Source organism: Protobothrops mucrosquamatus, unplaced genomic scaffold (assembly GCF_001527695.2).
Source record: "Protobothrops mucrosquamatus isolate PMUCROS unplaced genomic scaffold, P.Mucros_1.0 scaffold_202, whole genome shotgun sequence".
NCBI classification, from domain to species: Eukaryota; Metazoa; Chordata; class Lepidosauria; order Squamata; family Viperidae; genus Protobothrops; species Protobothrops mucrosquamatus.
The window spans coordinates 720611-743865 of NW_015386278.1; the positions used below are offsets into that span (position 1 = coordinate 720611).

At 39.6% G+C, this 23255-nt stretch overlaps 1 protein-coding gene across 1 annotated transcript; it reads right to left on the bottom strand.

Moving 5' to 3' along the window:
* Nucleotides 1–913: 913 nt before the first annotated feature.
* GPR176 (G protein-coupled receptor 176) lies at nucleotides 914–21212 on the bottom strand. Its single transcript, XM_015825852.1, has 3 exons — nucleotides 20990–21212; nucleotides 3480–3732; nucleotides 914–2009 (listed from the first exon to the last, which is right to left on the bottom strand). Exons 1-3 carry the CDS (start codon nucleotides 21210–21212, stop codon nucleotides 914–916), a joined length of 1572 nt encoding a protein of 523 aa, XP_015681338.1.
* Nucleotides 21213–23255: the final 2043 nt, after the last annotated feature.

Consider the following 23255-nt stretch of genomic DNA (forward strand, 5'->3'; position numbering starts at 1 on the left):
TGCCAAACACTCCTTAAGAACAAAAAGCCCACATTGCACAAATCCCAGAACCTTAAAGTCACAAAAGCACATAAGAATCCTTCCACTCTCCATCTCCCTCCCTCCGTGCCTCACCACCAGCCGATGCTGTCTTTCTTCATTGCTGCCTTTCTTCATTCGTCATGGAGGGCGACCCCTCCCCCATTGCATTTCTTGCCTGATTGTTGCTGCCAGCATGGATGGCTGCCACAGAAGTTGTAGATCGGCTAATGGCCAGCCTGCTTGATCTCCTCTCCTCTCACCACCCTCCTCCTCCTTCTTTCCCTTCGGTGCAGCTACAACTGACTCCGCCTCCTCCCAAGGCTACCTCTTTTTCTCTCTCTTCCTCTCCTGCCCAAACTGCCTCCTTTTATAGCCTCTCCTGTCTCCGCCCCCTCCTCCTCCTTTCTCATCCGGGTGAGCCAGAAGTGAGCCTGGGGCCTTTGCCTCGCCCCAGCCACTCTGTAGCTCCGGAGGATTCTCTCACAGTAAGTTCTGCCCTGCGCTGGCTCGTTCCCTCCCCCACTACACTTGGCTGGGCAGGGCCACATACTACCTGCCATGTGCTAATGTACCACAGGTGGTATGTGTACCACCAGTTGAAAAGCCCTGTTATAGATCACAGTAGAGGGAGCAGTCTGTAGGGCAAGAATAAACTAAACATACCTCTTTGGAAAATAGTTCATTTGTCCTTTATATAATGGGGGAAATGGGTATTGTGAAATAAGGAAATACGTGTTCATAACAAAACCCGTGTATAAGGAACACTTTATGTTTTAGTTTTTACATAAGCTGGCACAAAAATAAGCCTTTAATTTCAATTTAGCACAGATCCATAGGATCATATATATGCAAAAAGGCAGTCTTCTCTCATCATATGGAACTCCTCCTTTGACTAGGAATCCGTTTTGGGGAAGATGCTGACTTTATTGTTTCTGCTCACTTTTCGTTCTGATTTATCCTTGGGTTGCTTTGTCTGGATCAGCTCTTCTGGTGTATTTCCTAAAGGAGGCAGAAGTCGTTTCTTACCATTCCGGTTTTCAGGTAGCCACTGTGGTGGCAACTCAAAAGGTCCAAAGCCCAGTTGTGTAGAATACTTTTCTTTGGCCGATTCGGCTTCTGTAGAGAAAGCTGGTGCTATTTGTGCAGCAGATTCTGCAACTGCGGGACAAACAGACCTCTGAATTTGGGCTTGTCCTATATCTAAGCTGGTTGTGGGCATCTCCTCCTGTTGGTAATCATTGAGGTCCACAGATTGAGCTTCATTTTTATGCTCTGTGGGCTTGAAAATTTGCTGCTGCCCAATGTGAAACATTTCTAGGAGTTGGCTGCCAGAACGAACGTGAGATTCCAGATTGGCCTCCCCGGAACTGACTATGTTCCTCCGACTATACCTTCGGTGTAATTGCAGTATCGTCCCTATTAAACATTTCCGTACAGATTTGTTAACGGTCAGGAAGAGGAGTGGGTTGGCCAGCAGCGATATTTTAGGCAACCAGATAGCAGTAAGAAGCAAGTATACAGAGGTATCAGAAGAATCCAGGACAGCATGATAAACCACCATAGTCATATAGGGAATACTGCAGAAAATAAAAATCATAACCATAGAGAGCAGCATGGCATGAAGTTCAGATTCTCTCTGGGAGGCATAAGGAATAGAGATTGTATTTTGAGGGGTTCTTAAGGCAGCTATAATGACTTTTTTCTTCTGGCTAGCGCTCAATGCCTTGCGGATGAGGATCATAAAGAGAAATACCACAGTCACTGGTAAAACCACAGTGGTAAGGTTGTAAGTGATAACATATGCTAAATGGCCAACAGAGTAACTCCAGGGCCCGGTACAAGTAGATATAGCATATATGTCTGACACATGGGTCACAGCAAAGACTGGAATGCTGGCCACCACCGCATGAGCCCAAATATAGATCACCAGATCTCGTGATTTGGCATCCGATATCTTTCTTTGCAGTGGGTATAAGACTGAATAGTACCTATCCAAAAAACAGAGGAGAGAGCAGAAATATCTATAAGGGATACAGAGATGCCATTCCTTCTTATTCTATCAAATTAGACTCCATCTCCCAATAGTTAAATATACAGAATACTATTCCTTATCCTATTATGTAGATTAAACTTGGACTATTATAAGAGATGCTAGGATTTAAGATGTTTCAATGTTAGATCTAGTATAGATAGTCCTCGACTTACAATCACAATTGAGTCCAAAATTTATGTTGCTAAGCGAGACATTTGTTAAGTGAGTTTTGCCCCATTTTACAGCTTTTCTTGTCACAGTTATTGAGTCAATTATTGCAATTGTTAAGTTAGTAACACAGTTATTAAATGAATCTGACTTCCCCCTTGGCAAAAGTTGATCACATGACCTCAGAACACTACAACTGTCATAAATACAAACCAATTGCTAAGCATCCAAATTTTGATCATGTGACCATGGGGATGCTGCAACAGTCATTTTTCTCAGTGCTGTTATAACTTTGAGTGGCCACTAAATTAAAGGTTGTAAGTCAAGGAGTACCTGTATACACTTTTTTAGCCACTAATTTAACCCTATATAAAATAATGACAAATGCAACTTATATTAATTAATTTGTATCAAAAATGGGATTAGAATTTACCCTGAAACTCCTATTTTTCTATATTATCTCATAATCTCTTTGCTCCAAACTGGTTTGTGAATAGAACTGAATTAACCATGTTTCTTAGCATGTAGCAGTTCCAGCCAAACTGCATAATTCATTAATGCATGTGAAAGATTGCCACATTACAAAAAGAGTAGATTTGCTAAAATACCTAAACATAGCATGTGACATGAAAATTCCACTATGGTACTCAATAGCTCAGTTCACAGGTTACATTAAGACATAATACAGTTTCTTACTTTGGTCTTAGCATAAGACCATTGTGGTTTATAACCGATAGAGTATGATTTAACCTTAGCTTAGCTAGCTGTGACTTATTCAATAAATGATTAGAAGACAACCTATCCAGCATCAGCTTTGCTAGTAATGGGAGCTAATGAATAGATAACACCAGTATTAATTAGCTAGTCAAAAATCAATACAGAACTTCTGTCATGTCCTTCAATATTATTACAGATTCCAAGACAGTAAGATTGAGACTTAGAATTCATAATATGTTTTGGTAAGTACTTTAAAAAAGTGTGATTACCTTCCTTTCTTCTGTGGGTGATAGATACACAAAGAAAATTAACTTTTTAGTGGATCAGGAATATTAGAAAAGAGCCAGTCAGGTTAAATTAGCAAGGATTTAAAAATTGTATATGCAATCTTTTTATTTTTTATTTTTTTTTAAAAAAAATATTAAGTTGACAGGGAAATAAGACAAACAAAAAACAGAAAAATACATCAGAGGAAAGGTTATTAACAGATTTGTCCATGTTATACTTCAAAGATAACCTGTGAGTAATCATAGTATCTTACCGATCCAGAGCAATGACGGGAAAACTCAGGATGGTCACTGAGCAGAAGACCTTATGCAAGAATTTTATGACTTTACAGAAGATCACGGTGTAGATCCATCCACAGCAGTGTGGACTGGTACTGAGAACAATGTCAAAAGGCACACAGACAAGGCTGGCACAGATCCCAGAACAGGCCAGGTTCTTAATAAATCGATTTGTTACTGACTTAAAAACTGATGTCCTGCACGTCGACCACAAGACCACCACGTTTCCTGGATGAACAGAAACAAAAATCAAACTATGAAAATTAAGAAGGGCATGTGTAATGATCCAGTTAATTCTTTCATTTTATTCAGCAAACAGCACTAAAGTTTAATTCAGACATAATTATATACCTTGCTATCTTTCTCAAAATAGGATCATGTTTAATTCTGTAGATATTTACCCAGAATTAAGTGTTGCTCATTACTCACCCTAGGAGTAATGATGTTTCCTAGTAGGAATATAGGATTGCAGCATGAGTTATAATTTCAATAAAAAATATATTCCATAAATGTCCTAATTTTTAGATAAAGTAGCAGTTAATATAACACATAGATCAGTTTAATATTAACTGTACTTGGTGCATCTCATTCCATACATTCCTATTTAATTAATGTGTATGCAACCTGACTCTCAGCATCTTTCAACATCTTACAAATTGTAAAAAAAAAATGAAAACAAGAAATAGCATAAAATAGAAAAGAACAAAGAGACAACAGACCCAGGTAGAAACAAAGAAAAAGGGGGGGAAAGTGAGGCTTCAATTATGCTCACTACAGGCCTAAATCCTCCAAAACACCAGAAGGGTTGGGGGCTGTTTGAATTTCAGGAGGATCCTCATTCCAGAGAAGGTGCATTTCCATGACCCAGAAAGATGGCATGGTTTAACTCAGGGGTAGGCAATCTTGGCTCTTTTATGACTCGTGGACATCAACTCCCAGAATTCCTGAGCCAGCATCGCACAGCTGGCTCAGGAATTCTGGGAGTTGAAGTCCACGAGTCATAAAAGAGCCAAGGTTGCCTACCCCTGATGGAACCCTATCAGATTATCTGCCCAATAAGAATGGAGTTCCCTTGTGAGTCCTTGCTCCCTCCCAGTTCACTTTGCACCCATCCTTTGCACTACAGCCAGGCTCTTTTTTGACATAGATTGGCACTTTCTTCTAGGACCCCTGTGCCCAGGACCTGCTTATCAAACATTTTTTTCAGGTGGATAAACCAGTTGTTTTATGCACCCATCCCAAACCTACCACACTTTATGGAGAGCCATTTGTGGCTGCTTTTCCTGCTGGCAGGCAACACTTGATTGGAAGAGGAACGAAGACAGGAATTCACTGATTGCTTTCCTTTAGCTGTTCCATATTAAAACCATAAAAGTATATCCACTGATACTGAATACTGAGGCAGAGTAAGGACCAGCAAGAAGGCAGTTTGGTTTATGCTAGCCTGTTTTTTCTGCTGTCTCATTGACAGGAAGAAAATACTTTGATGCAGTGATCTGGCCATGCCCCGGGCAAAAAAAAAAAAAGAAGACAAATCGCCACTCTACATTTCAAATCATGGCTTATTAGGAGCCAGTTAAATTATGTATCTATTTTTCTTTGCATTTTATTATCTTGTTGTCAAATCATTCATGAGTTTTTTTTTTCAATCCGTGCTATAATTTATTCAATTTATTCAAATGGAGGGGAGTGGAGTTTATGTTGTAGATTTTTAATGCTGCAAGTCACCCAGAGTCTCCATATGTGAGATTGGCAGCTCTCTCTCTCTCTCTCTCTCTCTCTCTCTCTCTCTCTCTCTGTGTGTGTGTGTCTGTCTGTCTGTGTGTGTGTGTGTGTGTGTGTGTGTGTGTGTGTGTGTGTGTGTGTGTGTCTGATGCAGCAGTTATTTTCTCTGGATCATTTGTGTATTACATTATCTTACATCAGCTGTGGTCTTCCTGATTGAATTGTCTGTAAAGGTCTACCTTATTAGATTTATCCTATCCAATAATATGCTCATTTTAGGCTGAATCATACCTTTAGATAACACGGGAAAACATTCTTGAATAGTCATTTTACCTATCCTTTTTCATAAAAATAACTACTATATATGAGATTATTGGCCTAAAAAACTTTGGAAATTATCATGTTAGAGGAGCATCTTTGATGGCGATAATTGGTAGTTATAATTTTTTTTTTCTTTTAGACAAATGGGCCCCTTGTGAAAATAGGATTCTGGATAATTCAGTAGAACTCTACTATCTCAAATAAACATAGTTCCAAAGGAATATGAAATCAAAATGTTTTCCCCCCTAAATGTAATGTTACAAGCATGCAAAATGATTTGATAAATTTTGAAATACTTGTATATTAGTGGAGATTTTTTTTAAAAAATTCACAGTGGAAATATATTATGGGTTGTTTTGTGGTTGTTGTTTTTTTTGCCTCCTTGCACTGTTCTTCATGATAAGTATAAATATTTGAAATTGCTTGGCATTAGGGCAAAGCATTGTTAGTACAGGTAAGGAAAACAATCCTGATACAACAGCGCTAATTCGGGGGAAGTACAAGAGACTGATATGGTGAAAAAAGCTTTAGCAAAGGTTTACTTTATATGAAGTGAAGTTTCTCTTAAGTCAATGAGTTCTCTTAAGTGCCCAAGTTGTCACATAGATATTTTACAAAACTAAGAGGTATTTTCCCCTCTTTTCATTTGGGCTCTTCCCTACAAAGATCACATTATTTTAAAAAGCTGGTCACAAGATTCAGGAAACTAACCTCATTTAAACCTCACAGATTTCAGCAGGAGACAAAAGAAGTACAAGCAGATGTTTGCTAATTCATAATTAAATCTTTCCTATGCTCAGCGACTTATTCTCATATAAGTGCGCAGAGAACTGCAGCCTTAAAATGCTTAACTCTGGAGAGATCTTCTGAATGATTAAAGAAAGCTCTGCCAATATATTATTTTCTCCCCAGCTCACTCTGCCCATTAAGTTTATGGTACTCGCCTATTAGCAACAGCTTCAAAGGGGAGCAAACAACACAGGCTACTCTACGGTTACCATAGCAACAATAATCTCATGAAGCTAAAATCATTTTCTTTGGCTAAATTGCTAACTATGACTCAATCATTTTGGTTTTATGTCTAACATGACAAATGAGAACCTAGTACCAGTTCTGAAGCAACGTGACTTTTTCAGGGATTCCCCCCCCCCCTTATTTGAACAGAAGAACTCCGATATATTCACAAATACACGCTATGTTGTTTATTGACCTTGACAGGTAGCTTAAGATTATTTAGTTAAATTTAGTTTTACATGAAGATTGCTTGAAAGTAAAGAATGTGGGCATGTTTACTTCTTCCCTGAGACTAGTAGAATAGTCCTTGATGGAAGAATACTAAATAGGAAAAAAAGTTCCCCATCTCTTCCCCAGCATAGTCTTGTCTACGCTGCCTGGTTGCCATGTCCTTGGCTGCGCTGCTCTGCGTGGGCCACGCTCGGGGGCGACTCTCTTCCAGGGGGTTGCTGGTGAGGAGGGGGTCATGGGCGGAGGCAAGGCTGGGGCAACGGCATGTGTGCCCACAGAGAGGGCTCCAAGTGCCGCCTCTGGCACCAGTGCCATAGGTTTGCCACCACTGCCTTATACATTCTAGACCAGCAGTTCTCAACCTATGGGTCGCGACCCCATTTGGGGTCGATCAACCATTTCACGGGGGTCGCCAAGCAAGGCTGTCCGCCATTTTTTTCTCCCTTTTCCGGCGGGTGCCTTACCTCCCTTGGGCTGGGCCAGCTGGTGGTCGGCCTGCTCCATCTCTGCCGCTTGCCAGCTACGCCTTGGCCGGCGCAGGGGGAGGAACCACGCATGTGTGGCGCTCCCGGGCAGGGAAAGTCCTCGACTTATGACCGGTTGGGTAGTCCTCGACTTACGACCGGTTTAGTCCTCGACTTATGACCGGTTTAGTCCTCGACCTACGACGTTGGGGGTCGCGGCATTAAAAAGGTTGAGAACCACTGTTCTAGACAATTTCTCTGGTGACGTACCAAAGCTGTGCTGGAAGCATAATGGAGTAATATCAATCTCACTTAGACTTATACACCGCTTCACAGTGCTTTACAGCCCTCTCAAAGCAGTTTACAGAGTCAGCAAAGGGCCCCCAACAATCTGGGTTCTCATTTTACCGACCTCAGAAGGATGGAAGACTGAGCAAACCTTGTGCCGGTGAGAATCGAACTGCTGGCAGCGGCAGGCAGCAGAAGTAGCTTTCAGTACTGCATTCTAACCACTGTGCCACCAGGGTAATATTATCAGTTATCTCTGTGCGAGGTTCGCTGTCAAAATTTTTGTATTAATATTTTACAAGGAAATTGGGTGATACTTTGCAAAGTCAGCAACTGTGATTTTGAAGTAAATATCCTGCTGACTCTGCAAATTCTCATCCAATTTTTTGTACTGTAAAGTATAAATGAAAAAAAAATTGCATTAAGCTTGGCACCAAGAAAATATTTTAAAATGCATCATTACTGATCTCTAACAACACTGGGGCAACGAATTCAATATATAGCTACTGTGGAATATCTATCTGAAGCAGGAGTTTTTCTGTTCTTGTAGATTTAATATCTATAATTTGTTCAAGAAAAGATTGCAGCTAAGGAGTTTCATAAGAATTGAATAACTTCTTCCTTGTTTTCATTTTACCCAGTATTACACAGGTCAAGAATAAAAATAAAAATATATGGATTTATTTAATTAGATTCATTATGTACATTACCCTGAGTGTTCTTAGATTGTTGCAGCTGTTAGAGCTAAGATGCGAGTAATTTTATTAGTCCTTCACTGTGCTTCCAATATCTTTGCTTTATTTAATTTGATGAATATTCTACAGCAAGTGTAATGAGAGAATTATGTTCTTATTTAGCTCTCATAAAAGCTAATATTTAGACCTCTTCTTAATAAGCCTAATCTGGATTCATCAGAGATACAAAATAATAGGTCAGTCTATAACCTTGAATAATTGGATAATGTGATTGAGAGTGAATAACTTCTTAGCTTTAGGCAAGCTAGAAGAAACAGATTTTTTTGACCCATGTCAAGCTGATTTCAGGGAACAAAACCTTGATAAATCTGATAGCTGATCTAGCAACCTGAAATTAAGGAGAAACTTCCTAACAGTGAGAACAATTAACCAGTGGAACAGCTTGCCTTTATATGTCGTGTGTGCTTCATCACTGGAAGTTTTTAAGAAGAGACTGGACAGTCATTTGTCTGAAATGGTATCAGGTCTCCTGCTTGAGCAGATGGTTGGATTAGAAGATCACCAAGGTCCCTTCAAGCTCTGTTCTGATTGATTGATCTATACATGGGGCTGAGTAGTTTTTTTCTTGATTCTCATGACTTTTGAAACCATTGAGCAAGATATCAGTTAGATCACCTAAGCAATTTGGGAATGGCTTTGTAATTATTTTGTTTTTATCTCTTATGTATTCAAATGTATCTCTTAGGCAAATCTATCCCTTGAAATGGCTCATATGGTATCCCTCTGGGCTCTATTTTGTCTCTAATACTTTTTAATATTTTAAATAATATTTTAATAAAACCATTGACGGAGATACTCAGGGGATTCAAAGCTGAGTAAGATTCACATACTGATGACACCCAAATATCTTTCTTTGTGGCATCTCCAGAAAAAGGATAGTTCCCTTGAACACCTGCCTACAATCAATAAAGGAATATAGTAATTGGTATTTTATTTTATTGGCATTGGTATACTGGCCAAGGAAGATAATTAAGAGGAGGTGTTCCAAGAATCCTGAACCTCAGCAGTGGTGTCACTTGAAAAACCAGCAGCGTTTGATGCAGATCAAATGTTCTTTCACCTAGTTTTTGAGAGCATTGCCTTCTGAAGACAGAGCATCAGAAGATAGAGAGGTATAGAAAGGCTTGGCTATTGTAAGAGACAGAGCTACCAGGCAGAAGATGTTGATATTTATGGGCTCAGCAGTATCACAATGTAATAACAATGATTTTTCTATGGCATGCATAGCCACAAAAAATTCTTATAATTCACCTTCTGTTTTGACATCTCTCACCTGCTCTTTCTAATGTTATCCTTCTTGTGAGTGTGCTTGAATACATGCTTAATTGGAATTAAATTTATGAGTACAAGATTAGTTTGATGGATTTATTAGGACAATAATGTAGATATGAACAACTGTTCATCTGCCAGTACATTCAGAATATTATATCTTTTAGTTCACCTTCCTATCTACTGATTTGAGTGATGAATTTTATCAACATTACCAGCTGATATTTCTGTTGAGCATCCACATTAAAAGGTTTAGAATAAAATTAGTTAGAGTAGAATAGAGCTGGAAGGGACCTTAGAGGTCTTCTTGTCCAGCTCCCTGCTCAAGCAGGAGAACCTATACCATCTCAGACAAGTGACTGTCTAGTCTCTTCTTAAAACCTCCAGTGATGGAGCACCCATGATTTCTGAAGGCAAGCTGTTCCACTGGTTAATTGTCCTCACTGTTAGGAAGTTTCTCCTTAATTTCAGGTTGCTTCTCTCTTTGGTCAGTTTCCAACCATTGTCCTGTCCTCTGGTGCTTTGGAGAATAATTTGACCTCTCTTTTTTGTGGCAGCCCCTCAAATACTGGAATTCTGCTATCATGTCACCCATTTCTTATTTTCTTTAGACTAGCCAAACCCAAGTCCTGCAGCCGTTCTTCATACATTTTAGTCTCCAGGCCTTTGAGCATTTTAATTGCTCTTCTCTGAACTTTTTCCAAAGTCACAATATCTTGGTTGCAGTATTCCAGGTGTGGTCTTGCTCTATTAATCCCAGGAAAGCTTATAAAAATAGAACAGATTACAAGTAAAACAAGCATCACTTCACATTATTATTTGTACACTAAAATCATAATGCTCTTAGGACCTGGGTAAGCCACTCTGGTGAGGAAATCCCATAAACACGATACCATATCTCCATTGAAAAATATGTTTCTTAGCAATTATAAAACATTTCCATAAAGAAAGCAAAACAAACTTGTGACCGCTCCAGTTGTTGCTCATATAATAATATATAGGTAGAATATAGGTAGGCCTCAGTTTATGACCACAATTGGGTCTGGAATCTTGGTTACTGAGCAAAGCAGTCAAAGACATCATGTAACCACTTTGCTCAATGACTGCAATCCTGGCACTCCTACCATTAGGCAATCTTGCGGATCATTAAGCAAACAAAGTCTGTGATAAGGATCATGGGGGTAGCTCATGGGGATGGGGGAGGCACTGGAATGCCTGTTGCAGGGTACAGGGCCCCCAGTGCACAGAAACCTGCTACAGCCTTGGAGGCCTTGGCTGCTCCTCATGTGACAAGCCTGGGAGGCTTCAGCCCTGTATAGGGCCCATCAGCTCAAGCAAATTGCCACACTTACCTTTGTGTTTTTTTCTGCAGCTACTTTTCTGCACCCAACCTATTGCGAGGTGTGGCCTTCCTATCCAGGCTGCCTCAGGCCTTTCTGCAAGGGGACATCTTTCTTCTGATCATTCAGAACGGTTATTCTCCAAATTGTGCAATTTGGAGAAGGAATCTTCCAAATGATCACCAGAATATCACCCCTTCTTGTGAATATACCTATCCATCTATGAATAATCACAATAGCAAGAATAGCACCTGCTGTCATTGTCTGCTGATAGGTCTTAGGCACTTGAGCTGCTGTATTTTTAAATAGAGGTTCCAGTCTAGGTTAGGAAATTTACAGCCATAGAAGGAGGATTGGGTAGAGCAATGGGGGGGGGTACTTTCTCCCACTTCACTGAGCATCCCTCTATTAAACTGATAAGCATTCTAACCTTCTTCTTCATTCTAACCATTAATAAAAATAAAAAATGAACATTGTCATATCCCATGCATTATTGCAGTCCAAACTGATAGGGAGATATTGCTAAAAACTCTTTAAGCATGCATTTTGAGCACCTATTTATCCATGTAATTATCATGTCCAACCTACACTGAATCAGAATGTTATGACATACCTTGTCAAATTGTTTCCTGAAATCAGGATATATTGCTTTTAAAGCATTCCATAATTTATTATGTAAATAGATAATAATAAAAAATATCAGTTATAGCAGTGTTTCTCAACCTTGACAATTTTAAGGCATGTGGACTTCAACTCCCAGAATTCCACAGCCAGCAATGCTTACAAATGCTGGCTGTGGAATTCTGGGAGTTGAAGTCCACATGCCTTAAAATTGTCAAGGTTGAGAAACACTGAGTTATAGTCTAATGATAGTTTTCTCTTGACAATTTCATATAAATTTCTAGTAATCACCAAATAGTTTTTAAAGTGTTTACAAATCACTCCATTTATAATCCCGCTACAGTGCTCCCCAGCATATTAATGTCAGACATACCAGTTTGCTAATTCCCTCAATTTTTCAACTTTTTAAAAATAAGGTTAATATATGCCAGTGGTGGCGAACCTATGGCACGGGTGCCAGAGGTGGCACTCAGAGCCCTCTCTGTGGGCACTCGCACCGTCGCCTCAGTCCTAGGCCTTCAGCTGGGTTTTATAAAACCTTTTCGCTTTAGGCTTCCGCCGCCGTGTGCAAAAAAAAAAAGATTCAATCAATCAGTCAATTTCAACTTCTCTTGGGAAAAAAAAGATCTTGCAAAGTTGGAATTGATTGATTGAACTTTTTAGTCCCACACAGCCTGCCATTACCACCGCAGCGTGCCCACCCAATGGGCCACACCTACCCAATTGGCCACACCCAGCCAATGGGCCACACCCACCCGGCACCCGACGATGCATAAGTGGGTTTTGGGTTGCAGTTTGGGCACTCGGTCTTTAAAAGGTTCGCCATCACTGATATATGCTGTTCTGTAGACATCTGGCATTTAATCCATTCTTCTGGGGTTCTCAAAATTAACACATAAGGTTTTAGCCAAACCAATTGCCAGTTCCTTCAAAACCCTAGAATGCTACTGATCTGGATATTGAGTTTCAAAAATAATTCAAAACATTCCTTAACTATGCTTCTGTTAATTTCAAGTTTTAAAAGGTATTTCTTCATTCTGTTCCTCATAATCTGGGACACATTTCCTTTCCTTGGAAAAAAAATTGCCACATCAAAACCTATAGTCTGTTATGCAGTGCCTGTACAGTTTCCCGATAACTGTTGCAATATATTTTGTTGGGGCTTTGTGCTGTGTACATATGATGTGTTTGAACACCTCAGCTCACCAAGTGTCCTGGAAATGTGAATTTTGAATCTCAGTGGACCTACTGAAGGAGTAAAATGAAACAGGTAAAGGATTGGCATGATGTGAAGAAAAGGATAAAAGAAGATGGTTTTTCTCCTACATTGCTGAAGTAGATTTGGGTCCTTACAAAGAGGAAGGAGGGACCAAAATACATCTAGTTCATCCTCTCTATCCAGATGTCTAAATCAGGGCTTTTCAACCAGTGGTACGGGTACCACCTGTGGTACATTGGCACCTGGCGGGTGGTACGCGAGCATCCTAGAAAAGTGGTAGCGGGGGAGGGGAATGAGCTGAACCGGTGGCAGCACCGCACAAGCCTGAGCGAGAGATGGCTGGAGCTGCAGGGCTGTCAGGGCTCAGCGCAAGCGCCAGGATCAGCACCAGGCTCCAGCTGGAGCTCGGCACTGATCCTGGTACTTCTGCTGAGCCCAGAAGAAGCGCCGATCAGCTGGAATGTTGCAGCATCTCCAGGGTCTCGTGATTTACATTCAGATGCTTGGCAACTGATTCATATTTATGACGGTCACAGTGTCCCAGGGTCATGTGAAGTGACCAAAACCTGCTGCAACCACCCAGCAGACGGGGGGGGGGGGATGAAAACCAAACACCCCCCACCCCCACCCCCGCTGCCAATCCTCAACAGAAATGCTCACAACAGTGGAAACCTCAGACAGGAGGAAGAGCGCCGCTGGGCGGGCAGGCAGGTGTCTTGCTTGGCTATGGCTTGGGGGGGCACTTTTTTCAGTGCCATTGTAACTTCGAACAGTCACTAAGCGAACTGTTGTAAGTCGAGGACTACCTGTACTTTATCAGTTTTTTCCTTTTTTTTTTGGTCATCAAGTTTTTGACACCTTGCTAGGCGACTGGTGGTACTCGGATATTGCCCTATCCTAAAAGTGGTACAATGGGTGAAAAGGTTGAAAAGCCCTGGTCTAAATGACATACAGTTATTCTGAAAATAAATGGGGAATCTACAATCAGCTTCTAGCAAAGCCCAATTTCTGTGAGGCAGAATTAAAGATATCATATTGGGCAACCTTTTGTACGTAGTGAGGTCAGTCTATAATTTTTTTGTTATGTTACTCTGCTCGATGCTCTATTTTCAGAAATCTCAAATATAACGTAATTTAAAATTGATCTACCCGAAAAGGAGCACTAATGGTAATTGCCTGCCATCTGCAGCCTCTGCAAGGTCTTGATATTATACCTGTGAAACTCACAAAACATAATGTACTGCGCTCAGGAGGCCCTAGAAAAGAGAACAAAAAGTCCTTAAGATTAAAAGAAAACCGAGGATCAGCATGCTGTTCCTTGTGAAGCTGTAGATGTTGTTTTATAGTTTATTTCACACTTCTGCACCGCCTTGTAAGTTTGGACAGCTGCCCACAATGCCTTTGGAAATCTGAAAAGGCAATTAATCTGAGTTCCAAACCTGGAACAAACTGTAATGCTTGCTGCTCAGCAAATTAAAGATGAATAAGAAATGGCAGTAGGACTGAGTAGCAAATGACCATTAGAAGGATTGATTTGAAGGCAATATGCCAGATAAAAGGAAGGCACCTGTTAAATGCCTTGCATTTGTGTGAAACTTCAGTTAGATAACCCAAACTGCAGTTTGCTGCTGGAGAAGTCTGATTCTCTTTAAAACAAACAAACAAACACACTCAAATGCATGAGGATGTGAGATAGCTTCAGCAATCAAAGGAAGACAATTCTTTTGCTGTAAAATTTTCTTGATTTAAGCCATCAGTTGTCACAGACCAAATTGAAACTTCTCCTGTAGGGAGAAGTTAAGATATTATGTAAATACACATATTTCATATCTTGTATATCATGAGGGAGACCACCTAGATTAGGAAACTTGCACTGGGGCAGGGGTAGGCAACCTTGGCTCTTTTATGACTCGTGGAGCCAAGGTTGCCTACCCCTGCACTGGGGGAACAAGAATTAATCTCAATTCATAAAGCAAAAGAGGGAAAAAAACTTTTATTTGGTTCTCAGGGGCTGGCTGGGGAATACTGAGAATTGAAGTCCATGTATCTTAAAGTTGCCAAGGCTGAGAAACATTGGCTTCAATGATCTATGACTGTCCACTGCTATTAGTGGAAGCAATCCCATGGTCACCAAGTTGATCCTCAGCCACACCATTAATATTGCTTGCCAGATTTTGGCTTCTATTCTGGGGAGCCAGCTTCTTAGTTTAATGCCTCACTGGATATGCATTTGGATATCATAAAGAGGGCTCTTAAAAAATAGCAGTTTATTTTCATGTTTTAATTTTCACAATTGCTTATCCAGAGGTGATGCATTCTCCTATTATTTTGGTTAAAAAAATCAAGGGTCTACGTATCTGCAATGGGTAAATACATGGGTAAAGTATATGGATATACTTTAAAAAGGTATTACCATATATGTTTGGTTTCTGCTTATGAAGTGTCTTTTGATGAAAAATGATCAATATTATTTAGTGTGATTAAAGTCACACTATATATGCAACTTTCTACCCATAACCATAAAAGCGATATGGCTGAACTTAAAATAGGCAGTTTTGTTCTAGATATAGAAATTTTAAGTTTAAAAAGGGGGATTTCACAGGTTATGTTCTGCAGCTGCTTTAATGAAGAGAAGGACGAGGGGGGACATGATAGCAGTGTTCCAATATCTCAGGGGCTGCCACAAAGAAGAAGGAGTCAGGCTATTCTCCAAAGCGCCTGAAGGCAGGACAAGAAGCAACGAATGGAAACTAATCAAGGAGAGAAGCAACCTAGAACTAAGGAGAAACTTCCTGACAGTTAGAACAATTAACCAGTGGAACAATCTGCCTCCAGAAGCGGTGAATGCTCCAACACTGGAAGTTTTTAAGAAGAGACTGGACAGCCATTTGTCTGAAATGGTATAGGGTTTCCTGCCTAAGCAGGGGGTTGGACTAGATGACCTCCAAGGTCCCTTCCAACTTTACTATTATTATTATTATTATTATTATTATTATTATTATTATTATTATTATTATTATTATTATTATTATTATTATTATTATTATTATTATTATTATTATCTCCTAGAAACTTGTTATGGAAGAACCTAACCATGCTGAATCCCTGACTATTGATGTCTCCTGTTTTTCCTTGGCAATTACTCAGATGTCCCAGCTTGAAGCTTCTTTTTTATTCTAGGAAGTGCACAAAAAAAGCTTCTAGCAACAACTAGGATACCCTGAGAATGAAAGTCAGTAGATGTTTCACAGATAGGACCATGATTGTTCACATACCTTCATCGAATCATTGGCTGATTCAATGAAAAGCCGTTATTGGAAGAAAAAAAAAAAAAGTTCCAGCATCGGCCAGTGACTGCCAGTTTCTATCCTGTCAGTAAATGCATAATACAAGATGGAAAAACTAATTGCATTCAGAATCATTATTGTCTCTTCATGTTCAGATGAACACTATTATTATTCCCCGTGATGTCACTCTCCATTTTCCCCCTGCAGTCTGTTTTTGGTTAAATGGATCTCAAGGTAATCAAGCAAGCTAAAATTCTGCAGAATTATTTTTATTAATTCACATTTAAAGTGTTGTTTTCTTCTTTCTGTTTGACTCTGAGTACATCGCTTTTGTCAGAAACTCAGCTGCTTACACATGGCTTACTTTCTTTAGTCCTTGTAGCCCTCGCGATCATTTTTTCAATCCGTGAATTGTGGGAAATGACCAATTTGGGATGGGTCAAACCAAAAAATGATGCAAAATAGGTATGCTAAGCATTAAAGATGCTTTAAACAGCTATTTTGCAACTAAAACTGATCTCAGAACCCAAAGGGGCTGCAAACATTCAGCTCATGCCTCTCTAGACACACTACAATCTACAAACTGCATCCCCCTCTCCCCCAGCAGAAACATATTTTCAATACTCAGCATAAAACATGTTTTAACCTATACCAATCTTATTATCAGCAAAGAATGGGTAGGACAATGGAAGGTTACCCCTCAAAAAGATTGTTTAATCCTGACCTGGGCTTCAAAATCTGATTTGATATAAAAAAAATGCTCTGAATTTCTTTTCAGAGTTATATAATAGCCATTTTCCATTTGTGTATGGTCAAAGGAAAAAAAATGGCCATGTTCAGAATAAAGACCACATTTCTCCTAACCCCATTTCATTATTTTTATAAATTAATTCCTTTGTACGTTCATTTGTATCCTATTTATCCTTTTCAGTTTATTTTGCATTATTAATTCAATATAAAATCAAACAAAGATAAGCAATATACAGTACAAATTATCGAGAAAGAAAAAGAAACCAACTAAAACAAGAAATAACATATAGGACATATTTGCACAGATACATTCTCTCTCGCACACACATACACACACACACACACTTCAAAAAATGATAGCAATATTTCATTATAACCATCCACAGCTAATCTATGTCAATTCAGTATATCATTTGTTCATAAGTTGCTAACATCAGCTCAGTATAGATGCTACTCAATGGTATGCAAAGATGAAGTTATCTCAGATTATTCAATTTCCTCATTTAAGAACGATGTGCAGTTTAAAGGTTCTCTTGGACTCTCAGTTCCTACTGGAAGAAGAGATGGCAGCTATGATCAAGACGGCCTTTGCATGGATCTGTCTAGTGTGTCAACTGTGCCCCTTCAGGAATAGCTGGCCATTTGACTGTTCATGCCCTATTCATCTTAAGAAGGGACTGCTGCAGTACATTCTACAAGTCAAGATGTCTTTATATAACTTAAAATCAATTCACAGTTTCAAGTCTTTTAGTGCAGAGTAGGGGAGACACCAACTGGGCAAAATGATACAAAAGCTCAGTAAACAATGCTCACAGCCATTCATGTGGGCTGCAGAATGGATTTAACATATCCAGCCTCAAAATGGCTTACAGTCTTAGAAGGATGGCTCCTCTTTATAGACGATTACTGTCTGTGCCATAAATATCATTATCTGTTTCTATTCTGCATCAATTTGACCTGCATTTTTCTTTTATTTATATTTTGGATTTCATTTGATTTGCATTTTATTCTTCATGCTGTATTTTGTACTTAATTATTAATTTGCTCCAGCTCGAGTCGTTATAAATTATTAATTTGTTGCTAATTCTAAAGGAAACTTTTTGATTCTTTGATTTGCTTGTGTTACATGTATCAATGAAAATTTGTTTACCTGGAAAAGACTGTAGAGCGTAGGATACTTGGATTTAATTCCCCAAAATTCATTTTCAGCCATTGTTTAACGTTCCTTTGGTGTAAATGTTGTAGAGAGATCTTAAATCTGAATGCCCTCCTGACAGGTGAGGTAACACATAGGCCTCGGATGACCCAATTATCATCTATCATATAATTGGCAAACACTATCTATACTTGAGTTGAAAGATAGGAAACCTAGTTAAAAGTACACAAAAAAAATTGCCTTACTTCAGACAGTAGGCAAGAATACATGGATGTCTATGGAGATTCTCAATCATCCAGATCATGGTTGTCCCAAAGGTGCTTTTCCAAAAGGCAACAAAACTGAAGAAACTTCCTGGAGGAGAAGTGAAATGTTTTCAAAGAAAGGAAAAAAGAACCCCAAGAAAGTCCAGTTGCCTTTTGGAAAAATCAACTTTGGAAGAATACACGGCATTACATATTTTTATACATAACATCCTATGGTACAAAATGCTACACAATCAAGCAGATATTTTTAAACAATTTTCTATGGACTCATGTATTCTTCCATTATTCCTGTTCATTCAAACATTCCCACTTTTCTTCTTTTTTTAAAAATTTTGGCATTCATAATATTACAGGGTTGGATTCATTACAGTCCAAAAGGTACTTTTTCAAAAAGCAACTGGACTTTGTTGTTTTTTTTCCTTGAAGATGTTTCACTTCTCATCCAAGAAGCTTCTTCAGTTCTGACTAAAGAACTGAAGCTTCTTGGATGAGAAACTTCTTGGATGAGAAGCGAAATATCTTCAAGGAAAAATAACGTCCAGTTGCCTTTTGAAAAAGCACCTTTGGGACAACCATGACCTGGATGACTGAGACTCTCTATAGAGCAGTGGTTCTCAACCTGTGGGTCGGGACCCCATTTGGGGTCGATCGACCATTTCATGGGGGTCGCCAAGCAAGGCTGTCCACCATTTTTTTTGTCCGCCATTTTTTTCCCCTTTTCCGGCGGGTGCCTTACCTCCCTTGGGCTGGGCCAGCTGGTGGTCGGCCTGCTCCGTCTCTGCCGCTTGCCAGCTACGCCTCGGCCGGTGCAGGGGGCAGAACCACGCATGCGCGGCGCTCCCGGGCAGGGAAAGTCCTCGACTTACGACCGGTTGGGTAGTCCTCGACTTACGACCGGTTTAGTCCTTGACTTATGACTGGTTTAGTCCTCGACTTACGACCGGTTGGGGTCACGGCATTAAAAAGGTTGAGAACCACTGCTATAGAGATTCATTACAGTGTTATATGTTCACCAGCAAAGTTAGTCCACATTACAGTTTGCAAATTGATCTCGAATTATGGTTGCAAATTGAATTATTTTATTATATTTCTACATCTTGTGTAACAAGGAATAATTCAGGGCAGTTATCTTTTATAAAATACCAGTGAACCTCATGTAAAATTAACTTAGAGCAGATCAGAGCAGAAACAAAGAATACCAGCCACAGAGGTAATAGGATATGTCCAATAAGCAAAATAACCTGGAAGCATCACAAAGCAGAAATCTTTCTTGAAAACACAGAGATAACACTATATAAAACACAAAATGATAAACATATCTAATGGATTTTTTAAAAATCACACACAAATAAAAATAATATAGTAATACGACTAGGAACTGACTTACAGATGTACTGACTCACAAATGTACTTCCATAATACTAGAAGCAACAATCTTTTGATCTAATAAGAAAGCACTGGATATGAGCAGAGAATTACAACTGCAGTTGCCTGAGCTTCAGAGATGTTCAAAGAAAATAGCAGGAGTTTTGCTCTAAACTCCAGGTATCTCCAAAAAGTATGCAGGTAGGAACTCTTTGTCTAAACATGCCTAGCCATTTAATTTAAAAATTACACAGTATTAAAAGGAATTACTCAGGAAGAACTTTGACAAAAGAATCGTCTGTATTAATAGCCTCTGTGAGGTTAAATGACCAAACCATTTGTTATCTAAGACAACAATTAACTAATCAATAAGTAATGATTCTTATTTTAGTATCAAATAAGCATATTTTAAAAGTCATATATTATATTAAGATATCAAACTTTTCTATCTCCAATTGAAAAAAAAGCTAGAACTCACAGCCTTTCTTTTTGCTTATGTTTTCTATTAGAAATTCAGTAAAATCCTCAACTATTTCTCTTTTTAAATAATCCCTCAATTAATATCACAATAAGATTGGCTGGAATGTTTTCATTATGCTTACTTTCTAATAAGTAAACATAAAGGTTAGTAACATCCAAACATGAACACCACAGAATTCTTCAGATGTTCATCCCACATATCTGCATACAAGAAGATTGGATTGGGAATTATACTGTAGAATATAACTACATATAGATTTTCCAGGGACTTATATATAATTCACACAAATAGAAAAACACACATAGATCATTTCTGCAGAAAGGTAGCAATCCTGAACACGTGAGCCACAGAGTTGGCTTCAACCAAGGAGAGAACTAATTCGAGATTGTGATTTCCCTGATCATGACAATATGGGATGCTGCAGAGGACTCTCATTATGCAACTGGCCTGCCACTAGAAAAGTTTTGCAGATGCATAGAATGTGAACAAGGAGCAGAAGTAGTGCATTGATAGGGAACTCCTATAGGAAAGTAGACTTCTTTATAAAGCTTTCTAAATGACCATGGGCAAACCCTTATCTCTCACCCTCTATTCAGAAAATATAAAGTATCTGGACTTAAAAAAAAAAAGACTTAGGTTACAATCCTGCATAGAGTTTAGCTGGATAATTTCCTTTGCCTTTATTGGAAATAGGCCAGCTGTGCAGAAGATAGCAATCTCCGATGGCCAAAGCACAGCATATTGTCATCTAGGAAGCAGCATCATATTGAACTGTGCTAAGTGTAAATCTGCTAAATGATCCTCTTTCTGCTCCTTCTGTGTGTTACCTCCTGTAGACCTCAGCCCATAGCCCTTGGAACAGTAAGTCCCATAAACAAGACCACTTCAAAGGAGGAGAGAAAAAAAAACCACCCTGCAACTGTGTTTACTTACCTAGCAGAGAACCTATTAAGATGACAACCTGCATAACGGTAGTAAAATGTCGATATGTTTGTTCTCCTTCCCTATATGCCTCGTATTCTGACGTCCCGACCGCGTGGGCGCTTCGGTTGATTCCCACGATTTGAGGAGCACCGGATGCGTTCAAGCTTTTGACAGCCTGAAAGGGACCGCGCTCGCTCGCGTTGGCTGAAGCCCAGCTTGCATTGTAGCCCATGGCGGGGTGGGTGTCTTGCTGCCTCCCTCTTACTTAACAGTCACCTCCGCACGAAGCCAGCACCCTTCGCCGCACAAAGCACGCAGTTCGCACCTGCTTTTCTAAGCGGAGCCGTTTCCATTGTGTTTCCACTAAATGTCTGGACCCCGGAGAAGCCGTCTGACGTTTCAGGTCTGCATCTCATTCCAAAGAGGGGCAACACATCATGGCAAAATGGGGGCGGGGGCGGGGGGAAAGCTGACTGCATCTGGTACTCCGTTGTCCCATATTTCTTGCTTTCCCCCCCTCCTCCCTCGCTCCAATGCCACTGCGCGCCCGTCCCCTTTCAGCGCGTTTGCACAGCCAAAACCACAAACAAAGCCTAGATAGGACCCGCGCCGCCTGCTCATTTCCCTCTAGTAGGCGCAACCAGCGTGCCTCCAAGTGGGACAGTTGACAACCCTTTTTCGTGGTGTTGTTTCTGGCATGGGTGAAGCTGAAGACCGAAGCTCGCACATCTTGGCGAGGCAATGCCTTTCTCCCCTGTCCTTTTTCCTAACACAGATGCCGTTTCAAGTCTTCTGCGAGCCTCGGGGGGTTTCCGATCAGCAAGGCTTTTTAAATTATGCTTGATGTATGCTTCTCCGGCAATCGCATTTGAAGAGCTGGACGCTTCTGCCCCTCACTTTACAGATTGGCATCAGCAACTGTTCAAAGGTTTTTTGACTGCAGGTAGCTTTTCTGTTTTCCTAGAAAGAAAGTACGAATCACATGGCACGTGACCCTCAGCGGGTGGGCTCTGGTTTTTGTTTTTTTAATTTTTGGGGGGAGGTGGCAGCCATTTTGCCTTTTGGACTGTCAATTTAAGGTCTGAATAAAACCGCTTTGGGGAAGTGGAAAGCTATTGTACTGCAGAAAGGGGCTGCATTTACGTATACTAGAGGAGATACAAGTTCAACCGACTGAAGTTTTAATCGACAAAGAACTTTCCAATTTAGCAAGCCTTGCAATAATTTAATATTTTGTTTTGACCTCCCATTTGTCATACACACATAAAATACCTCTCTTAAAATCATTTTGTCTATTAAGTTGTTTATTTATTAAATGTAGGCACCACCGATTCTCAATGAATATCCAAACATTTGCAAATTTCTTTTAAAATTTATATGCAAAATATCAATAAAGGCCAAACTGGCGCTAGATTTTGCCAACATTGCACCCATCGCCACCATACCTGAGTCCATCCATCTTGCTACAGGTCATCCTCTTCTTCTCATTCCATCCACCTTTTTCAGCATTGTAGACTTTTTCAGAGAATTAGGTATTCACATATTATGTCCAAAATAGGATAATTTGTGCCTGGTCATTTATGCTCAAATTTGTTTGACAATCCATCTGTTTGTTTTCTTGCTGTCCATGATGGACTCAGGAGGCTTCTTCAACACTAAAATTCAAAGGTGTCAATATGTTTCCTCTCCTGCTCCCTCAGAGTCCAACTTTCACTTTCCCAAAATGTCACAGCTGGCTTGCACAATTCTGATCTTTGTAGGTGTAGACAAATCGGAATATTTTTCTCAAGTCCTTTGATGTTAGTCAAGCAAATATTAGGCTGTGGTAGGGTTTTTTTTTATTGCTTGTTCCTTTACTGTTGATGGTTGACAGTTATCTACAGCTATCTACCACTTCTTCATTGACCACTCCAAAGTTGGTTGTTATGCCTGGCTTTCTTCTTGTTCTATAGTTTAAGTTTAATTCTGCACTTCTTCCATAATTCCCTTATTTTAGTTTCATCCCAAATTTATTTATTTATTTATTTATTTATTAATTACATTTATATCCCGCCCTTCTCCTTGCGGACTCAGGGCGGCTGACAATTGAATAAAATACTAACATATTATACACCTAATTAAAATTTGATTAAAAAGAAATATTTAAATTTGTCAGATTAAAAGTAATTAAAACCCCTTTAAAATCCCTTAGGCCAGTCCCGCAAGCTGGAACAACCAAATCATTTTAGGACCTTAATTTTCACTTTAATTCACTATCCTGGAGGATCCTTGTTGC